The sequence below is a fragment of the Echeneis naucrates genome, chromosome 14, assembly GCF_900963305.1.
Source record: "Echeneis naucrates chromosome 14, fEcheNa1.1, whole genome shotgun sequence".
In the NCBI taxonomy this organism is placed as follows: Eukaryota; Metazoa; Chordata; class Actinopteri; order Carangiformes; family Echeneidae; genus Echeneis; species Echeneis naucrates.
This window is the reverse complement of record NC_042524.1, coordinates 1,012,495-1,035,185: the sequence shown is the minus strand read 5'-3', so window position 1 is coordinate 1,035,185 and position 22,691 is coordinate 1,012,495. Positions and strand designations below refer to the sequence as shown.

Here is a 22,691-nt window from a genome sequence, read left to right as displayed (position 1 = left end):
CCTTTCGTTGCAGCTGCCCGCTCCGACTTGGACATCACAGGCAGACTAAACTGTCGAGGCAAAAGTCGATCGTGTCGACGTTGGTTTGTTATTGGAGGAGTACGACTCACACAGATCAGGAAATCCCCTCCAGAGGTTTGAGACTCGACGAGGTCTGCGTCTTCAGTCCAGACCATCTGGGGCTGAAAGTTGAGGATGGGGAAGCTCAAAAGTCAGAAGGAGTTTGAACGATTCGCAGCTGAACAGACGATAAAGGTGACTTCCACTTTATCTGGAGAGACCGGCTGAAAAACAACTGAATGTGATGTTGATCCTTGAAGAAGTATCACCTCACTCAGAAACCTCTTGAGATTAGAGATAAAAGAGCAGCAGCATCGACTCCGTCATTGATTTTTTTTTTTTCTTTTTTTGTGGTTGTTTCTGCTTTTCTCCTTATTTTAGTGTCAGGAAAGATTTGCTCTGGAAGTCGAAGTTTTGGGGGTTTTAAAATGCAGCAGCATTTTTAGATTACAGACCTTGACTGGAATGAAAAATTTAACTATTCAGTTCTCTGTGAGTTGAACCAGCAGCTTCCAGGAAGGAAATCAATCTAAACTTAACTTAGCTTTGGAAAACAATCCGCAGTGACGTAAAGTATATCCCAGTCATGCTTAATGGGCCATAACATTAAAGTGGAATACTTCATTATGACATCAGGTGGAAATGACTCCTCTGAGACCTGAACAGTGAACTCAGTCGAGCTGCGTCGTTTTGTTTTGTTCTGCGCTGAAACAGAAAATCACTCACACAGTCCACTCCTGAATAAACGTGTGTGTTGTGTGTTGTGTCGTCACTTTGGCCTACTTGTGTAATTCTGGTTGGTATGAAATTGGTTGCACACTTCGACACACACGACTCCACAACTTTCGTGTGTCTGCGTGAAGAGACTCACTTCCATCGACTGTGAGTCATGACTCATTTGTTATTGAATGAATACTTTGTGCGAGTGATGGTCGCTGTGTGATTCGTGAATCGGTCGGCCGCCTGAAAAAGCTGCTGAGTCAGCAGAACGGAGGAGGTGAATATTGATGGAGGTCAGCTGATTAGAAAGAGCAGAGACGAAGAAATGACCAACAATCGGTTTGTGCGCTGCGAGTTGAAGCAGAAATCAGATCGATGACGGACAACAGAACTGAGACGGCAGCGTCCAGATACTTTTGGCTACACAGTGTACGTTGAGTCTGTGTGTGTCTGTGCGTGTCTGTGTGCGTCTGTGTGTGGTTCAGGACTGCACTGAGTTCAAGAGACACACACATCCTTCCAGGCTAATTAGCTCAGTCTGACACTTCAAGTCAGCGTCCCCGACAGGCCAGCTTTGGAGACAATTATCAAACGTCCTGCTCGCCGTCTTTCTGTCCTACTGGAGGCTCAGGACTTCATTACTGCTGCAGGCAGAGACACAGACAGACAGATGGACAGACGGACGGACAAAGACACAGATGGACAGATGGACAGAGACACAGACAGACAGATGGACAGACGGACGGACAAAGACACAGATGGACAGATGGACAGAGACACAGACAGACAGATGGACAGACAGACGGACAGACGGACGGACAGATGGATGGACAGAGACACAGACGGACGGACAAAGACACAGATGGACAGATGGACAGAGACACAGACAGACAGATGGACAGACAGACGGACAAACGGACAGACAGATGGACAGACAGACGGACAGAGACACAGACAGACAGATGGACAGACAGACGGACAGAGACATAGACAGATAGATGGACAGAGAGACGGACAGAGACACAGATGGACAGACGGACAGAGACACAGACAGACAGATGGACAGACAGACGGACGGACAGAGACACAGACAGACAGACAGACAGACGGACGGACAGAGACACAGACAGACAGACAGACAGACGGACGGACAGAGACACAGACAGACAGACAGACGGACGGACAGAGACACAGACAGACAGACAGACAGACGGACGGACAGATGGACGGACAGAGACGGAGACGAAGGCTCGGGCTCTTCACTCGTCTTTAACCGTCTCTGTGTGTCCTCGGCCGTCTGTCCGTCTCACCTGTCGGCTGACTGCTGTTGGTCTCTTTGCTGAATTACTTTTGTGTTGTTGTTGCTCCATACGGTTTCCTCTGCATGTCTCATATCTCCGACAGCAGAAGAGCTTTAACAGTTTTAGGACAGACTCAGCTGCTCCTGATGAACACCATCTCAGTGATCCTCCGACCAGGAGCAGAGACTGTGAGACAGGTTGTTTTCATATTGCTCCAGACGGGTTGACAGCTCTTCAGTCGTCGGCGGGCTGAGGCGGATTCTGGAGCTGACATCACTGAAGCCACGGCGGCGGTGTTGTTAAAATGTCTCTCGCAGATCACTGTCACTCCGGCGGTGTGTCAGCACATTTAAGGAGCAGACAAAAAAACTAAACAAGGAAAGCAGAAGTTGTGGAGCGATACGACCCCAACAGGAAATGATTCCTGTTCACCTGCCGCCGTCTGTAATCTTCCGGCTCCGCGTGATGACGAGTCCAGGAATTGCTCCGGCTGTCACCTCACTTTCTTTCCTGCCCCCCCCTTTCTTCTGTATTCAGTACTTACTTTGATCTCCCCCCTTCTCTCTATAATCCACCGGCTGCATTTACTATTTGACAGCCCAAACTCACTGTTGAGCTGGAGAATCGCCCCCCCTTCATAAAAAAGCTGCAGAGGAGAAAGAGCAGAGCATCTCAGCGGGGAGCGCTGCCTATTTATTAGAAAGGGCTGCTGGCTGCACCTCCAGTCTGACTGAAATACTAAAAAGGGAAGAATATTATGTACTCTGCGGCGGGAAAACGAGAGCGAGCAAATGATGGAATGAGGGGAGATAATAGGAGGCAGAAACAGAGAAATATGAAATGGGTGAATATTAAAGCTTCCTGCAGGCACGACTCTGTCTGCAGGATATCGTACACTCACCTCCAGGAGCTGGCGTTTCTGTTGAGATGATTGTGACTCCAGGAACATAGTTTTTTTCTGTGCCTCGAAAAAGAAAAAGAAAACTCCACAGTCCGTTTTCCAAACCAAAATATATCCTTGATCCTGAAGAGCGGGATTTAAATATCCATCTATAAGAATGATATTCAGGATCCTCAGAGGACTGAAAACCTTTTTACCGCTCAGTAGTTTCATCCAGAAGCCTAAAAATGATTCATTAAATTGATTCATGTGTTTGTTACAGTTAGAGACAGATCAGGAAGCTAAACGTGGTCTGACCCACCTGCTGCACCGTTTATACTCTCACACCAACGGGATGCATTTTATTTCATGTTATCACAGTAATAATAATGAAGAGAAACCGTATCGTAACAAATGAACACACGAAGCAGTTTCAATATTTTTGCGAAGAATCAGCATCAGTTGCACCTTACTGAACAGCGTCGAAGCTTGGTGGACAGTTAATAAGTGAAAGTAGACATAAAACAAGTGAAATGAAACTTTCCTACCACAAAGCCGACGAGCATCGTGCACAGAGACGTATTTCGGTTGCTCATGTGTCGCCAACGACCGCCACCAATCACAGAAATGACTCCTGGAGGGAGTTCTGTCTGCGGCTCAGTATTTCATCAGCTCGGAGACACTTCAGGCCACAGCTGATGATATCCGCCGCTGGTCGACACGCCCCTGTGCACATCTGCATGGCTTCACATAGACACGCAGCTGCTCAGGCAGACGCATTAATCTTTAATGGCGTCTCCTCCCCTCGCCATGTCGGCCCCCCCACCTTCCCTTCCCAACCTGGGTCCATGAACATGTCAGCAGGTGACGTATCGCTGCTCCTGCAGAGTCTGTGATCGGAAAATCAGATGAATCCAGTTTTATTCCCAGAGCTGCATGTGAACGGCGTGATGGCGCTCCAATACAAATGAAGATGGCCTGTGGCGTCGCCGAGTCAGGAAACATCTCTGACACCACGGAAACGCCAGAATTCTCTCAGCGACAGTGTCGATATTAGTTTGACACAGACGCAGACGAAGTTGACCCACGATCTCTGCTAGACGCTCCAAATGTCTTGTTTTACAAACACGTGGCCGACGCCTGCTGGCTGGTTTCGCTCAGCCCGTTGGCTGCAGGTGCTCCACAATAAAAGCCTCCCCAGTGTTGGGCCAGCTAAGAGCTTTTAATGTGAAGCACCACTTCTCGTTTTATTTACACATGAATGTCAGCGGACCGGTGTGACGGGAGGAGCTTTGACTTGTGGGGCAGCTTCAGAACTTTTGTTATGTTTGGTATGATCCAGGTCTGTTCAGGACTGCTGGGCCCTGCTGAAGATGCTGAAAAGTTCCTCAACACCCAAACTGATTTCAGATGAACTAAAGCGTTTCTGTCTGTCCTCAGTCATCTCCTTGTCAGAAATTTAATTTAATGGCTCAAATTAAAGTAATCAAACCAAAGAAACTGGAAATAAGAAATTAAAAAAATGTAAAAAACAATTTTCCTCACTCTGATGAGATCTGCCGTGTTTAAACTTTGTATACTGACGATGATAAAATGCCGGAGTGGATGAAATAAAAGGACGGCGGTTTGATCCTTTAAAGTGGTGAGTTAAGGCGGACTGACAGCCAGAAGCAAAGTAAAGAGCTTTTTGTTCTTTTTTCATTCCGAATGAGAGCTGGGATTTATAATGTGAGGCTTCTGTTTTATCTTCACTCACTTTCCTGCAGCAGTGAAGCGGTGACATGCACCGAGCCTTCACTTCACCACCCCCCCAAACTAAACCTCCCCCAGTTGGTTCACCAGCCAGCTCAAAGCTGCATCTCATCGGTTTAGTTTCATCTTTTTAAAATGAAGTTCCTGGAAAATAAAGGACTTTGTGCCTCTTGGTGAAGTTCTGAGTGTTCTCACAGCTTGAGCTTCTCCAGGAGTTTGACCCCTGACCCTGTGGTCCAGTGGCTTTCCTCCCTTGGACCACTTTGTGTCCTGTGCTGACTAAAAACTTCATTTAGGTAAAAAACGAGTGGGTGGGGGGGCAGAACAGACGTGTCTCCACCTGTAGCCGTCATTAAAAGGAGAGTTACTGTCCCACTTTTTATTTGTGACTTCTGGACAGGTTGGGCCGTGTTATGTAGAGCTCCCCGGAGGGAAGGAGGGCGTCGTAAATATCTCCAGACATCAGGGGGAGTCGGCCATTAAACTCCTGTTTAATTGAAAAATACTCGGATGTGTCAGAGTTGTCCGTCCGAACGAGAGCGAGTTGTGGATGTCGGCTGCGGTCTTATTAACTTCTCAGCATCACATCTGAAGACCATCAGGTGTCCACCAGGTTGGAGGTCCACAGATGAAGTGGTGGATTTATGTTTCGCAGCTCTGGACCTGTTTTTTTTCTGGTCCTGTGTGGATCATTTGACTTTCTGCGGAGTCCTGAAGGGGCTTTTCTGACCGTTTAACATGTCTGTGGCGCTGAAGTCTTCTCTGGTCTCCTCCAAAACCGCCTCAATCTGGATGGAAACTGTCGCCGCCTTTTTTGTCTCTGAACACATATTCAAACGAAACACAGCTGCCTGCGTCCAATTATTTTTTTGAACCTCATAGAATTTAACACCGAGCTGCTTCTCCCACACATTTCCTTCTCCAGAGACGTGATCTCCAACTGAAGCGGCGGGGCCTGAAAAACAAAACACATCCACGTGATGCCGCCGCAGCGTCACACCTCCTCATCAGCCGCGTGTCATGGCCCAGTTTCCTGTCTCACTCTGGACCAAAACAGTTTCCAGACAGTCTGACGTCCAAGTTTGGTGCTTCTTGGTCCAAGTTGTGGGTTTATTCACATCGTTTCCTCAAATCGGTTGATTCTCTGATCGGAGTTTCTGTTTGCTGGAGAGTCCAGTCCTGGTCCTGTTCTGGTTCTGTTCTGGTTCTGTTCTGGTTCTGTTCTGGTTCTGTTATAGTTCTGTTCTGGTCCTGTTCTGGTCCTGCTCTGGTCCTGTCCTGGTCCTGTCCTGGTTCTGTTATAGTCCTGTCCTGGTTCTGTTCTGGTCCTGTCCTGGTTCTGTTCTGGTCCTGTCCTGGTCCTGTTCTGGTCCTGTCCTGGTTCTGTTATAGTCCTGGTTCTGGTTCAGTCCTGGTCCTGTCCTGGTTCTGTTATAGTCCTGTTCTGGTCCTGTATTCACAAGGTTCAGTTAATTTGAAGATGCATTCAAAGTTCTTGAAAATGTTCTGTTTCTCAGATCCAGATTTTCCTTTCACTCCATTTTGCAGATTGTTTGTGACATTTTGCGGTGTAAATAAAGGTTTGGAAGAAAACTGGTTAAGATGATGTTCAAAGCTGCAGCGACTTTGAAGGATATAAAATATGACACTTTTTGGTTTATGAAATATTCAAATGTCTAAAATTCAACAATGAGAAATAAAAGCTTCTGAATGTGTGGGTGTGTTGGAATGTTTGACTGGAGCTTCACGTGGATTTGTGTTTTAGAGAAGGCGTCCAGAGTCCACGTCTGATGTTCGTGTTCTGTGTTTTTGTTTTTTTTAGGGGCCGAAGGAGCCGTGTTCAGTAAATCAGTGGAGACACCGCACGTCAGGGCCGAGCCCTTCAAGGAGCTGCGGTGAGTCCGTCATTTCCTCAAACATGTACACTGAATGAAAAGGAGAAACTGACAATCACGGCAATAAATGCACTGAAATAATATCTAGAAATAGAAAACGAATAAGGGCTGGAATGCGTAAGATTAAAAAATGACTCTATATTATATATATTCCATTATTTTTTGTTATCACTGCAGCACATGCCAGGTGGTATCTGGGATCTTTTCATTGTGTGGGTGATGTGAGCTGTTGGGAATGATGTGTGGGCAGGTCGGTAAAACTGCGCCTTCATTGTCTGGATGTGTGTATGACTGTTATTGTTGTGTTGTGCCATATTCTATTATGTGTTTTTGTCTTGGACGCCCTCTAAAACAAGATGATTCATCTCAAGGGACTTTTCTCCAATAAACTTCAAATCTGTAAAGAAAAGTTGAGCTCAGAAAGTTCCTCTCATGTGTTTGGGTTGTTTCTGCTCATTAATGATGAAAAATCAGCTCCAAATATCTGATTGTCTTTATTCTGTCAACACAATAAACTCAGAAACATACAGGACTGATCCAGAGACTCTGATTGGCTGTGACATCACCCACCGGAGCCAATAGGAGCGTCTGATGTAGAGACGTGACTCCAGACGTCAGTATCAAAGATGGAGGATGAGAACGGACAGATAAACACACAGAAGGAGTCAGAGAGTCGACTGATCTGATCTGATCAGTTTATCATGATCACTGATTCGGCAGTTCAAGGAGGGAAAACATCACGTCTCCACTTGAACCCATCAGGGAGCAATAAGTCTTCAAAGACTAAGTGATTTTTGAAAGTTTATTCGCTTCGGCACACTCAACGGGATTAAATCAAGAGAGAAGCCGAAGAAAGGAAAGTTACTGTAGCTGGACGGCTGGTTTGGTTGGACGTCTGCAGTTCAAAGAAGATTAACCGATCATCTGGAATCAGCCCAGATAAACACAGTCGGACACGGATATTTTTGTTGTTGTCTAATTTTGGCGGGGCGGGAAATCTTTTCTTTTGAAGGTCCCATGTTTTAACTTCTCGCGTCTTTTATTTTGAAGAGAGAGCTCGGTCTGAGCCCCAAATCCAGCAAGGTTGGCCGGTGTGTAAAGGTTAATACCTTTAAAAAATGATGTCAGTCACTAAAGTTAAAGGCCGTTCTCCGTGGGAGACATTTTAAAGGGTCGCCGGAGGAACAGAGGTTTTTCTTCTTCTCTCCTCAACGATTAGAGGACGTGGACATCTACCCTTAAACTAAATGAGACCTTTAATCGTAACAATGAGCGAAATCACTATGATGGCACATTTTACCGCGTTCTTCCCTCTTCAATCTAAATTTATGGCACTTTATTCTACACTCAGTTGATTCTAGTCCTAAAAAAAAAATAAAATACAGTGAAACAGTAATTCTGTCGCTCGCCTGAATCCGAGCTGACAGTTTGTACGGAAATAAAAAGAAACTGGGTGAACTTTGACTTTCAGGGCAGCCAGGGGTCATAGGTCATCAGTCAGATCCAGCAGCTAGCTGGAACATGAGCGCCATGGCAACAGAGGAGAGAGAGAGAGTGAAAAAGATTCTGGTCCACTGAAGTTAAAGTCAGATTAGCCCCGCCCTCAGAGCCGAGTAACCTTTGTTTTATTTTGAGATCTTTATTTCTTTCTGGCTTTCTGGTTCCCTCCAAGTTTTCCGGTTTCCTCCCACAGTCCAAATATTTTTACATTAGATGAGTTGGTGACACTAACTGGTTGTGTATCCCCACATATTGGACCGTTGCATTGAAGTCTATGGGAAAATGATTTAGAGGAAAATAGACAAAGTGAGTCCTCCTCAGTGCCGCTCTGCTTTCTTTCTCCTCCAAATACGGTTTAAAAATAAAAGATGTTTGGAACGGTAGCAGGGTCAGATCTTTGTCTGACCAGACCTTCATGTTCATCTGCAGCGATCTTTCTCACTACGCAACACAATGACATGATTTGATCTGAACTGAAAGAAAAACTATGTGGAGCCGGGGGCAGCTGAATGACGGAAGGAAATCATGAAAGAGTTGATAAAAGTACAGACAATGAAGATTAAAATGAAAGGAGGAGAGCAAAAAGAGACGTGAGCGAGAGTGAAAGGACTGAAAAGGAAAAAGTGTGGGAGGCAAAAGACAGGCCGGCTTTTTGTTTTGAAAATAAGAGAGATAAGAGACGGAATAAAGGAGGAAAATTGACAAAAGGAACGCCGCTGAGAACGCTGCCATGGGATTATGGGATGGACAGAGAAGGACTGATGACAAGCATCTAAAAACAGCGAGCTCACAGCATCACTAAAAACCATAAAAACAAGTGAGTGGAGCACGGATCATTTCCGAGTGACCATCATCTGTATAATTAGATCACAGCGGCCGGCGATTTCTCTCCTCTGTATTTATGTGTTTTTGGTGACGGCCGGCCGATTGAGAATGAAATAAGGTCCAAAAACAGACAAGCTAAAATCTAATCTAACCCTTCTGGAGGTAGCAATCAAGGATTTAAATCCTACACACCAGAGCTGTCAGTCTTTCATCGAAGCCGTAGCCATCAAATCCATCTGCGCCCTGATGTCTTGTCAACAGAATGTGTCCTTGAGTCAGACAAACGCCTCCATGAGAGGAAGATGGCAACAGAGGTGAATCTGATAGCGACCTTTGATTAATGTGGTGACCGACTCAGACTACAGGGGAAGATGAAGCTTAACGTCACAAATGTTGACGACGCAAAGTTGCTGACTTTCAGATGGAAGTTGTTGCAGAAACTGATCAAAATCTCATCTTCAGTCCGTTCCGTCTGATTCAGTTCACTAAAAAAACAGCAACAGCAAAAACAGAAATCCAGAAATCTTATTCCTGAAATAGAATCTAAAAAGTAAAAAAAACAATGAGCAGCTCCGAGGATTAGCAAAAGAAAAAGCACAAAATTCAGATGGCCTTTCCAACGTTGTACATCGATCCGACAGGACGCCGTGTGTTCACAAACCAATCAGCTTCACTCGGGTCGGCCCTGATTGCTGTTTAACCTGTGATTTGCTGCGAGGCGCGACAGGAGCTCGGTTCAACTACACCGCCAAACTGTTCTGACCGCTGGGTCCACGCCGGGGGAGACGATTTAAAAGAGCCATCGTCACCAAGGACGAGGTGAGAGCCGCATGGCGAGGAAAAGGATGAGTACGAAAAGCAGCCACACACCTCAGACTTTGCTCACTTTACAATTTCTGTCTTGTCAAAAAGCTCCAATCATTTCGGTTAATATCTGAAGGCGGACGATACGCAGAGGAAGTGTGAAAAGTTATTAACCTTTGATCCCGGCTGTAGATATGAAGCGCTGCCTAGTAAAGAGCCAGGATAAGAGGATGTACAGCGGCAGAATAGAAAACAAGGACGAGGACAAGACAAAACTTTATTGATCGCGACGGGGAAATGAGGTTGTGGTGGCCATTAAAGTAATAGGTGACAACGGGGGACAAAAAAATAAGACTAATAAAAAGCAGACAGAAATTGACAATGGAATATAATATTAAAAAAGGCAGATGGGCGGTTTAAAATGCATCCTTCACTTTAAGTTTCTCTGTTATATTTGAGACTTCAAATTGAAATGAAAGAAAAGAGAGAGGAAATGAAAACAGCACCGCTGTCGGAGAGAAATGTTTCAGTCTTTGAGGAGAAAGAGGGATGATGGACTCACTTGTTTCTTTCTGTCTTCAGCTGTTGAGGTCACACCTCCCGTCATTTCCTCAATGACCCTTTTGACCTCGGACCATCCGATATTTGGTCCTGAGCTGACCGACAGACGCCAACCACTTTTTCATCCGACTGATTTTACAGGTTCCTTTTGCCTCTTTTAGGGGTGAAGAATATCTGACAGGCATCCCATGTCCTCTTGTAAAAAACAACCCCACGGGGTGTCAAGCTGATTATGAATCTTTAACGGTGGAGTGAAACGTCCTCAAAAGGACAGAAGCCTTTAACATCGGGGTTATTTTGGAAGGACGTGTCCATTTGTGTCTGACGGCAACGAGACATCAGAAAGTATTTCTAATGATGCAGGCAAGACAAGACTCACAAGACCAGAAAGTGACGCAAAAAACATCCATGTACCTTCTCTTTTGTGTGATGTTCTACCACCAGGCTCCTTTTGCTCCATTTCATTCAAATCCACTGTTGTTGAGAACAGAAAAGAAGGTCCAGGATTTCAATGGGCGTGCAGAAATACGGTTAATGAGACGTTTAAAAACGTCCAGCTGGAAGGCGTCACGTTCAAAGCCACAACATCTGGACCGTCAATTTTTATCCTTTTGTTTTGCCAAGTCAAACATTAAAGTCTCGTCTGTGCTCACTTGATGTCCAGATACAAGAGTTTTAAATTGTTCCGGCTTTAATCTGTTTTTATTTGCCCTCCGGGGGCATCAGTTAGTCAGAATACTAATAACAAGTGTCAGCACGCTTTAGGGAGGATGAAACGAAAGCTGGCTGATTCTCGGCGATCGGTCTGATGTGTGTGGAAGGAAGGATGTTTGAAAAACTGAGTAAATTAATCCGATTTATTGGAGCACTTGTTTTAAATTGCCTTATCATTATAAAGGCAGAAAATCAAACGGGCCAAATGACGACGCATTAGAAGACATCTTTATTTTATCTCCCCGTTAAAACTCTGATTAATTCATGTTAAGGCTTCGCCCTCTTTGGGCAAAGAGTGAAGGGTTAATTCAGATTCTTAATTTGGCTACTTGCTCTCTCTCGTAATCAGTGAACTTTTTTTTTTTTTATTTTGTCGTAAGCGTTCACTTCCTCGTGTCCTTTACGCAGCTCATCTTTAACAGTAACCTCCACCGCCATCAACACCGACTCTCAGCGGACCCTTTGAGAGAAAAGCTGCGGCGGTGACATTTTCCTTGATAGTTTGCATTAAATGTTACTTTACAGTCGGGCCTTAAACTTAAATTACCTTTGAGATCAGCGGTCAGCTGTGTTTTCTCTCAGGAGAGCTGCTAAAATCCACATTTTTAGAAGAATAAACTGCCCTTTTCTTGTCAGGTCCAGCTGGAGAACGGCGGCTTTCTGCTCCCCAATGATATTTATGGATATATAGTTTTCTTCAAGTTTAGAAAAATGTCATCAAAAACATTTTAGCATTTTAAATTCAATCGCCATTGAGGTAATGAACCATTTTAATTTGTAACAGCAACAGAAATTCACAGCAAAAGACATTTGTGTGGTCTCAGGTTTGTCCAGCGTCCGTGGTGAAGACAAAAAAGCAGCACAGCTGTTTAATTTGTGTTTCAACTTCCTATCCTGAGATAAGAGATCAGCTGATACGGCGTTCTTACACTTACATCGATCCAGAACACGAGCTGATGATATCTGTGCACATAAACACAACCTTTAATAGCTGCAGCTCATCCACAACAAGAGCGCCCAGACCTGCAGCTCAATAGCATGTGAGCGTGATATCAATGAAAGGGAAACAGCCGCCGCGGCGAGGCCTGCAGAGACGGCGTCCTGACTGACACCTTCGCTGCTTCCTGTAAAAGTCAGCTCACGGCTCTGAGTGGTTTTGTGGAGATGTGAAGAGGAGTGGGCTGATTTTTTTTTAATTCCGTTTTAATCCCCAGGCTGACATTTGGAAACAGCCGCAGCTCGCAGGTGGGCTGCAGCGTTTAAGAGTCGGATCCAGTCGGCTTACAGTCCGGTCACAAAAACCAATAAATGCTGTGCTAAAAAAAAAGAACTTAACTGTTTTGATAAATGTCAGATTGTAATTCTTGTAATTTTGAACGTGCTCCTCGTTTTGTTTGCTGTCTGATTTGAGGATCTGAGGATTTGACCGATCTGCTCTGTCTGTTTCAGGCTGGAGTCTCCCACCCGTTCTCTCCTGATGGAGGCTCCTAAAGGCATCCAGATCCTGGCCGAGGCCGGAGACATCCAGGCCATCTGCAGGAACGAGCTGCGACTGGAGTCCAAAGACGGCGAGGTTTGTCAGCCAACAGCTCACCGGGATCTGCCGAAACCAAGTCCTGGTCTCAGGGGTCAGATTAATAATGAGCACAGCAAGAGAAAACAAAGGAAATCTGTTCGAATGACGACCAAAGCCATCAGTTTTAACGAGGGACCATAACAAGTCTCATTGTTCCCAGATCCCAGTCATCAGCAGAGCAGAAATAAAATCCCAAACTATAAAAATAAGTTTTAATGAGCAAAAAATGCAGCTGCTTTTTAATCACGAACTGTATTGATTTTTAACAATAATCCTTCTGACCACGTGGACGTGTAAACGTCTGCCAGCTGCTGAAGATAAAGGACACAGAACATATGAAGCATGTGCTCGTCTTTCTAAATGATGGCTAATTAAAACGACCAGCCTACGCTGTTTTTCAATCAAACCCTTCATTAAGTTGTTTATTTGGGCGCTGAAGGAGAATGAGCTTCAGAAATAATTTCCTGTATTTAATACAATCTTGGCGTTTTCCGTTCTGCCCGAAGATAAAACCTCCCACTCTGAAATTAACTTTTGTTGTCTGGCAGCCATGATGGCTGATGGGAGCTCCGTCTCAATCCAGCGTTTCTCCCGTCCAAACTTATTTTTAGCAGGTGACAACACAAACAATAGTCGGCTCGCTCGGCCAACATGGACGTTTCACTGCTGGCCATGTGGCCGTCCAGCAGAATCTGTTATGTTCTGTGCGACTGAAGTAGATTGTTTTTCTCTCTTTCACCAATTTCACAGTCTTTCCTCCATCATTCCTCCTCCGCCTTCCTCTGACCTCTTTCTGTCTTCCACTTTGCTTATTTACCATCTTTTATTTCTCTGTTTCTATCCTCCTTTCATCCCTTCCTGCCTGCTCCTAAATTCCTCCAACCATCCCCTGATTCGTTACACACATCAGTCGTGGCGTTCATCACGGTCGGCTGCGCTGATAAAAGGATTTCCCTCCTTAGGTTGCACCAGTCGTGTTGTGTCAGATCTGTTAAAATCAACGGAGGAGGATTAGGGAGAAGAAAGTGTTTAAAAAGTTTCCCACAAAAACAGTTTCATACACGGAGACGGAGAGAGAGAGGCAGATTCAGGAAAGTTAGTCCGTTTAAAGGTGACCGCAGGAGGCCACGCCCACATCACCTCCCCTCGCCACTGAATTCACGATGGTCGCTTCATATAATTAGAATCGTGGTTGCACACACCATTAGTGCTGCATTTGTCAAACCTCTGTCGCACACACACACACACACACACACACACACACAGGATTTGGTCATTAGACGCCCACAAACCACACAGACTGATACTGATGTAGAGTTTGTGACTGACCGGCTTCAGGAGGTCTGAATCTCTTCTGATTGGCTAAATGACAAAAGTCATTCAGACCGTCTGGACCTTTAGGCCTCCACCGTTCTGTGTTCCCGGGTTCACCTGTACTTTCGCCCTTCCCGCTCACCTGAAGATGCCCCCCCCACACACACACACACGTTGTCCGCTCCTTGTGGTGAAAGATTTGTCCAGCAGCAACTGTCGGAGGAAGTCAGCTGAGACTTCCAGGTTAACAGTGTTCCAGGTCATTTGATGGCGGGCGATGCCTCCCCGAGGCGCCCACTAATGGCTCCTTTGCCTTTTTTATGGCTGTAGAGCTCCTCCTCTCCTGAAACACCGGCCCTCGGATGAGCCCTCCGAGGCTGGAGGGTGCAGCGGGGGGGTTTTCATGCAGGAGAGGAATGAAGTCAGTTTGTTCCAATCAGCGTCAGGTTGAGGAGGACGGTCAGTGTGTGGGCGTGTTTTTGAATCTTGACTTCCTTTTTATTGCCGAGGAGTCGACAGGTGAGACCTGCGAAGTGTTGCTTTTTACTTCTGTCGATCGGCGGCGTAAGGTTTGAACACAGCAGCTCGCAAAGCAGAGCGGGGCGACATTTGGTGTTTGTGTTTGAATGATGTTTTCCTCTGCATATAAACCGGCAGCGTAGAATAAGCATAAACCAGAAATGATGTCCGAGCCGTCTCACCGTCTGTCTGTCCCCCCACCTCAGATCTCCCTGGACGCTCGGAGGATTCGCCTGATGCGGCTGCCGGAGGGGAAGGCCTCCACCAGCTCCTCGTCCTCGGGGACCAGGCAGACTGTCTACGAGGTTTGCGTTTGCCCCAACGGGAGGCTTTTCTTGTCCCAGGCCGGGACCGGATCCACCTGCCAGATCAGCAACAACGTCTGCCTCTAGGACTCGATGCGTACGAAGAGGAACCAACACAGACAGACAGGCAACAACAACTACAACAACACTGACAGATGTACCAACATCCCCTCGTCTGATTCGAAAGCGAACACAGACGCACACAGAGACTGCCAGAGCTGAAGGATAAACAATCACTGATACTGTCCCAACACACACACCAAACACACAAACACTCGATACGTTTGAAAAAGGACCAGTTGGACTCATTTGAACTGGACTTCAATGCTAAACATATTTCTTCTCTTAATTTTATATGAGGAAAAGCCTTTGGAAACAGCATTTAGAGCACCATGGGACACAAACCAACCCCCCCGGCCTCACGCACATCGAAGCTCTTTATACACACAGTACATCACAACATGTCAGGCTTTTAAATTTCAATACACAAAGAAAGGACAAAACATCATGTCGCATTTTTAATTAAAAAGTTGTTCAACTTTTTAACACACCGCACGGGACAGATCATGGATGCATATATGTATGTGTGTATCTCATCGGTCTGACACACAAACACACACACATGCACTCACACTCTTTGTGCTCCTGGTAGAAACTGAAAGGAAAATGAAACCTCCAGAGATTTAACTGATCTGTTCCCTTTTTCTCCCCCATGAGCATTTCAGTAGCAGAAGCAGTGGGGTGATCACCTCTGACGTTATTGCAGTGTTTAACCTCCTGGTTTCTTTCTCCGGCAGAGGAAAAGAACTTGGGTGCTCTCTGATTCAGCCGGCCGTGTGCGTGCTCCGTGTGGGTTTGCATTAACATGAAGTGCCGTTAGTTTGCCGGTGTGATTGTGTGTCAGCGGGGAGATTCTCTTCTGTGTCACTCATTGTATTTTTCATTGCATATGAAGATGCCATGTTCCAGTCATATCCCAGTTTTAACGCTGGCTGCTCTAATTATTTGGATTATTTGGTTTTGCAGTGACAGCAAATGATCTGAGATGCTAACGAGGCTAGTGAGGAGCTAGCTTGATGCCAGACTTTGTTTATTTAAAGGTCCTTATCTTTTTCTGTGTTTTATGTGAATTGTTGATGCCCTATCAAACTCAGAAAGAGACGACAGCAGGCTGGGCCGGGCTGTTAACTGTGACATCACAACGTTACAGAAATCCTAACAGCTCAATGAGGGGCTCAGTTTTCTGAGTACAGCATGGGGCCTTTAAATAAGCAGTGCTGATTTCACATCATGCCTCTTATGATAGGCAGGAAGGAGGCACCAGTTCCTCCACCGCTGGCCTTTGAGGAAAGCGTCTTACATAAACCACTGACTGTAAATTGAGCGAATAGTTGATTTAATGTTTTCTTTGACTGCTTCTGCATCGACTCCTGCTCTCCTGATGATGAAGAATAGTTTTAAAAGCAGCTTGAACCTCGACGGTGGTCACCCTACTTGTTTCTTGCGCTGGGACTTTTTTTTTTTTTAAGAAAAAGCAAGCCACTCTGTTGAAGGAGGGGAACTGTGCCTGTGCCTTATGTCGATGCACTTGTGGCAAGAAGAAGCACATCTCACAGACTTTCTTTGGCATCAGCGGGTAACACAATCTCTGGTTTCAGTTCAGTTTCATCCCCACTCACTAAAACCGCTCTGTCTGTTCGAATGCAAAGACCTTCAGCCTCGTCCCGCTGTAGCTCGTCCTGCTGTCGACGCCCGACTCGGACAAAGGGTGTGTCTGCTGTTTTTCCCTTCAGTTTTGGGACGACCCGCTTTGATTTTTTTAAAGGTTAATGTGATGAAGTAGAAGCGTGTGATCCTGAAGAGCTGAACACAAGCCACTTGGTCAGAAGGACATCTGCTGTCGTTAGCTAACTGAAGCACGATGAACGCTTTCATGGTTCTGTTGAATTGAATTGAATTGCCAACAACAACAAATCAGGCAGGCTTTGGGCCAAACAGCAGATCCCGTTAGAGTTGAAGGGGGGCGGGAACAAAAGTCCTGACGGCTGGTTTTAAGGTTCAGTTCCTGAGTCCAGACTGTGAGGGTTTCTCTGAGACTTTCACTGGATGAATACAGAACCTGGACCTGATTTAGGATCAGAGACCAGATGCAGGTCTACCATTAGACCCCGTGGCTCCCAAGTGGCTTGTGATGCTGAACACACTCGTAGTAGCGCACAACGTTTATTTAAATCCTGTGTTGTTGTTTTAAAGCAGCACATCCTTTCCAAGAGTCGGGCGCACTAACCTCCTTCCTGTCGCTGTATATTAAAGGACTTCAGAAATAATTCACAACAAATTGAACCTATCTGATGTATTTGTTGTTGGTGTTTTTTTGTTGGTTTTTTTTTTTAATACGTGTACACAAGAGGAAATACATCTTTTTATACGGTTGTATATGTAAATATTGTACACATGATAGCGCCAACGCGCTTCAGACAATACACGAAAAGGGAGAATCCTTTTTTTATAATGTACATCATTATGTGTTTTTTTACAAAAGAAATAATGTTAAAGGATACTCGAGTTCGCATGTACAGCAATGTAAACACTTCGCCTGTGGAGACAAGCTGGGTTCGTTTTTAATGCCTTCTCCTTCCTGTTTCACACAAACACAAACCTGCTTTCTTTTCTTGTTTACTTTTGTTGTTGTCGTCGTTGTCGTCGTCGTGTGGGGCCCAAGGTCTTTGCATTCTCTCCAAGTGTGCTGTGTGTGTAAACTTGTGCTACTATGAGTGAGTTTCTTTTGTTCTTATGCTCCACAGAATTACTCTCAGAGAAGCAAACACACAAGCCAAAAGTTCAAAATATATATATAAAAATATACAAATGCCATGAGAGACATGGCACACAGGGTTGGAGAGAAACTGCTAAAAGTATTTTTAAATGCAGAAAGTTGCAGAAAAACATCCATCAATTGTTGATTGGTCCGATTCAGAGGCTGTTAATTTTAAAGGCTCCTTCCAAAGCATTTCGTTTCTGAGGCAATGAATAATGCCACACGTGGCTCCTTTCCCAAGATTCATTGCATCGTACTGATGGGCGCTAAAAGAGAGGAAGAATGAGGAAGTGTTACAGTAGACAGCCGTCTTTGGAGGGGAAGATCATCCATCGGCCATTTGGAGCTGCAACGGCTCCTTCGGGATATTTCTGCACCCTGAAACCTCGAAGTCAACAACTGCCAGTCAATCAGTACCACTGAGCTGATTCCTCCAACCCTGTGTTTCCTGCTCTGCACCTCCTCCGACCGGGCTCCATCACCGTCCTCTGTCCTCAGTCTGAAACTGCCGTTCATGGAGTAGTTTTCAAAGATGCCAAAATAAAAGGCGTTGTTGAAGTGGACTGCAGTAGTTATTGGATCCTGATCAGAGAAATGACCAAGCATTGTTCAAGTGTTCTTCACACTTCTCTGGAAAATGCTTAAATCTTTACTTTGCTAAGTGAAATGAATTAAATTGTGACAATTCATTTTTTAAAAGGAGCTACTAGCTATTTGTTTTGCCACATAGCCAAGATTAGCATTAAACATTTATCTGTGAGTCAAGGCAGGTCGACGAGGCGACACTCACAATGTTCCAAACCAGAGAGATGGTTGAATAAAAATAACTTTTTACGTTTCTTTGAACTGTAGCCAAAGTCTGATATAACGACAGAAACACAACAGTAAAATTATTACATTTAAAAAATATATAATGACTGGATAAAACCTTTACAGAATTTATTTCTGCTTTAGGAACAAAAACATATTTTCAAAAATTCAATATGATGTGATACTTCTGGAACAGTTTTATTTTTTATCATCACAGAAATAGCTTTTGAATGATAGTTTATTTACAGATTATATAATAAAAACTGATGGATTAGATTGAAAAAGGTAATAACCAACGCAGACACAAACAAACAGTACAACAATCCATCATCATCATCATCACAGAGGACTCCTCTCATTGGCATGACATCAGGAATCATGTGTTTTGTTTTGTTTGTTTGTTTTGCTCCGAGTGTAACAGGAAGTGGATGAGCGTCTCTTTAATCCAGAGAACTGTCTGCTCATTTCCTTTTTCTTTCACAATCACATCCAGCGATTTAAAGCTCAGGCCTTTTTGTCTGAGTCAAAGCTGCAGTCGCCACCACGAAGCTGCGGCGAGCGTTGGCGTCCGCCTTCTTTCAACAGACGGCTAAATTTCCTTCAGCCCACTTTAATTGGATTCCTTTGGCTCCGGGGCCGAGCAGAGTTCAGCACAGGTCACGCCTCCTCTCTTGTTCTTCCCGCGCCATCAGCAGCGTCGACCGGCTTATGAAGGCGAGGCCGGTCTACAAAGAGAGCGAGGGAACGTTTGATGTGGGCTTCAGGCCGGCCGCAGGCCTCAAACGGGCCGCTCGTTAGCGCAGCGGCTAACCTCCAGCTGCTGACACACGGCGAGGAAAAATATCCATCTTAGCGAATTCACAAAAGAGCAGATTTTTATCTCCATCTGAACAAATTCAACTCAAAATCCCTTTTTCAGGAGCACTTTGCTGCTTTCTTAGCTAACGTGCATCACTTTTTCCAATTTGACTCCCAGTTTCTGAGTCAACATCTCCATCTTTGACGTCTCAAGGTCAGCTGACATTTCTGACAACGCTTTTAAGAAAACACCTCCTTCATCGTCTTCATCTTCACACAAAGGGCCTCTCAGGCAGAGACGTCTTTGCTCTCGGATTATTGAAATAATAAGCCCCATAAAGGCCAGAGTGGGTTATTGACTCATCTCTCTCTGTCTCGTGTCTCAGTTGAGAGATTATTATTTAGAGTTTTCCTTTTCTTTAAAGAATGGCACCTACAGGGCTGCCGGAGTGAAGGTGGAAAACATCGAACACACGTTTCGCTGATCGCGGCTCATTGTTGGTCTTCCTGTGACTAAATATCGAGCCCTTGTGTTGTGCTGACTGATGCCGTTGCATGTTTTTAGTTGTTGTTGGGTTTTTTTTGTGGTGGTTCTGCTTGAATCTCTTGAATGTCTAAAGAACAGAAGGGGATTTCTCTTTTTTTCTGATTCTACAGTAAAAGTCAGGGTCTCATAAGAACCAATACTTTGGAACCAAATTGATGCCAAATTTGTAAAAAAAAAAAAAAAAGAAAAAAGAAAATTTGATGTTGTTTGTCGGCTGCATTTGCATTTTTACGGTGTTTTGGTGGCGACACTTTGACGCCCTCATTAAACTTCTAAATTTACATGATAAATTTTCGCTTATTTTCAGATTTATTTTGTTTGTCACTGAGATTGAAACGAGTGTCACAATGCATTCTCAGTATTTTGTTGCAACAACGCGCCACACAACTTCACATTAGCTTTTCTTGGCTAACGTAGCAACATTAGCCGCTAGTCATTGTAGTTCAGTCTGATTAAATATAACAATAAACTGCTGATTTTATGGAGGTGTGTTTGTTTGTTTGTTTGTTTGTGCGGGCATAAGAGCGCATTAGCGGATTGTGGGTTTTTTTTTTTTCTGTTTTGTTTATTTAATTTCAGAATCATGAAATTTCAACAAAGTCGGCATCAAGTACCAAAACTCTGGCATCGGGACATCTGGAACTAAAAGTCCCATTTACACAAATGATATTCAGAAAGGGAAACGAGCTTCCACTTCAGTTGTCATTATCTTTAGTGAGTGTTGCGATGTATTTATCATATTTATGTTTTTGTTTGTGTGAACCCTTTAAAGACACAGACTTGTGTGTTTGCTGTTTTTTGAGATACACCTGAGTGAAGTGGGCGTGGTTTATATGCACAACATGTTTTTGTTCCCATTCATGCACATCTTTTACCTCACTAAAACAAAAACTGTGTTGTTGTCTGAGATGTGACCTTAAGTTCCTTTTTCCTCTTTTGATCCAACTCGACTCTGCGTTGTTGTTGTTTTTTCCCCACCTGTAAATAAACGGAGCCGTTTCATTGGAGGAGATGTTTCTTTATATCGTTCGCCCTGTTGCTTCATGAACACGTGAAAGGTAGCAGCTGTGTTGTTTGCTCTGCACCGTCACTGCTAACAGGTTTTAATATATTTGGACGAAAAATAAACAGATGAAAATAAAATCTCTGTGTTTGCTTGAGTTGAGCTTTTGCGAATCTGAGATTTGTGAGAGTGAGAATTAGATTTGTCATTTTTGTGAAGACTGACTGACGGGATGCCGTGTTCTTGTTTGTTCCTCCATTTACGCAGAGAGGATCTTTACACATTCTATGCAAAACAAACGGATATCAGACGCGCTGTGATGATGCCAGGAATTATGTCAGTGGACTCTTTAAATTTATTCTACTTTCTGTAAACAGTTTGTATTTAAGAACTGAGTTGCAAATTAAACTGTATCAATAAACTTATTTTAAAAAAGACTCCCCTCCAGTCGACAGAGATTTTTGTTATTTTTTGTTTAATTTAAAATGAATAAAAGTGTAAGAACAGGTTTAATACTATTTCATTACTTACCTCATAACTTGATTATTTAAACTCCATCCAACACGCTGAAAAATGTCTTATTTTAATTTGCTAAATGAAGTCTTCAATCATCTAATAATGGTGTTCCATAAAGTAATAAAACACTATTATATTATTTTGGAGAATCCCATTGATTTCATGCAATAAACACCAGTTCATGGGGCTCAGCTGGTGTTTTAATGTCAAACACAGTAAAGTAACATCTGAAAGTCTTACAAATATTTGAATTGTGTTTGAAGCTTTGCATGGAGCCCATCATGAATAGATGAGCTGTGACTTTTCTGTGCAGGTTCTGTTTCCTCGTCTTTCAGAGAAAACTAACTCATGACGGAGCGAGCAGGCAAACAGAGCAGCTTCAGGATGAGTCCAGTTCTTTGCTAACATTTCCACCTCTGCTGCCTCCTGTGTTGCTGTTGCACAGTTCCAACGACCACACGGGTTTAAATTTAACGTCAGTCCTCTAAAATCCTGGTTAATCTGAGATCTGGTTTGTTGTCGCCTGTTGTGCGTTGTCATTTTAGCCTGTGTTCACACAGCTTTGTGCATCGTTGGTATTTTGTCGCGCTGCAGGCGGCGAGGTGCCGCCATTTGTTTTTTTTTTTCTGTTTTCTGCTTCGGGCTGTGTGCTCACTTGAATCAGCTCCTGTTCAGCGGAAACACAGAAGACGGATTCACAGCAGGGAACAACAGTCACATTCATGCCTGACGAAATAACAACTGCACAACGCCAAGAAGGCGGATTGTCATTTACACTCACTTTATGAACTGTGAAGGGCATCTCTGCCCTCCGTCTCACTTTGTCTTGCTAATATTTGCACACATTCATTACTTTGGTGAAGGTCAAGCAGCCTGCTCGTCCGGCGCTTCGGCACGGATTGAAACCAGCAGCTTCGCAGCGGTCAGATCACCGAAGGACTCGGCTCCGGTTCCAGCAGGAGCTCTAATAAACCAGCTCCCCTCAGAGTTAATGTTGGTCTGCTGCTTCTTCTTCTGGCTTCTGGAAGACGTTAAAATCTAAACGCTGTGAGCTTCAATTCTTGGAATTCATTCTCAGATTTCCACAGTCGGACGATGTTTGTTTTTTTTTTTTTAAGATAAAGATTGGATGTTCACACGGGGCGTAAATCAGCTGCTGACTTTCTTTTCATTGAATAATTACAGAAAAACTCGGATCTGATTGTCAGCCAGAATAATCTTGTTTTGCTGTCGCACTAATGGATTTTCTTCTTTTGTAATTATTGAAATCGTCGTCATCAGGACCTCTCAGTCCTGATCCCAGATGGTCCCTCGATGGTCTTTGTGACGCCTCCATTGTATTGAACTGCTGATTGTGTTATCGTTGACTCTGTAAACTCTGTTGACACGATGATGAGCCGTTAATGAAAAGAGGCTCCAAACTGCAGGAGTCTAATTAAGCTATCGGCTGCAGGTTTCCGGCCATCGAACGAC

At 44.4% G+C, this 22,691-nt stretch overlaps 1 protein-coding gene across 1 annotated transcript in view; it reads left to right on the top strand.

The window, feature by feature from the left end:
* The window catches only part of sgcd (sarcoglycan, delta (dystrophin-associated glycoprotein)), a 72,490-nt gene extending 55,425 nt beyond the window's left edge, over positions 1 to 17,065 (top strand). Inside the window, exons 6-8 of the mRNA XM_029519708.1 lie at positions 6,536 to 6,608; positions 12,462 to 12,585; positions 14,628 to 17,065. Of these exons, the coding sequence (XP_029375568.1) occupies positions 6,536 to 6,608; positions 12,462 to 12,585; positions 14,628 to 14,813 (383 nt within the window). The 3' untranslated portion in view covers positions 14,814 to 17,065. The remainder of the gene's footprint in view (positions 1 to 6,535; positions 6,609 to 12,461; positions 12,586 to 14,627) is intronic.
* Positions 17,066 to 22,691: the final 5,626 nt, after the last annotated feature.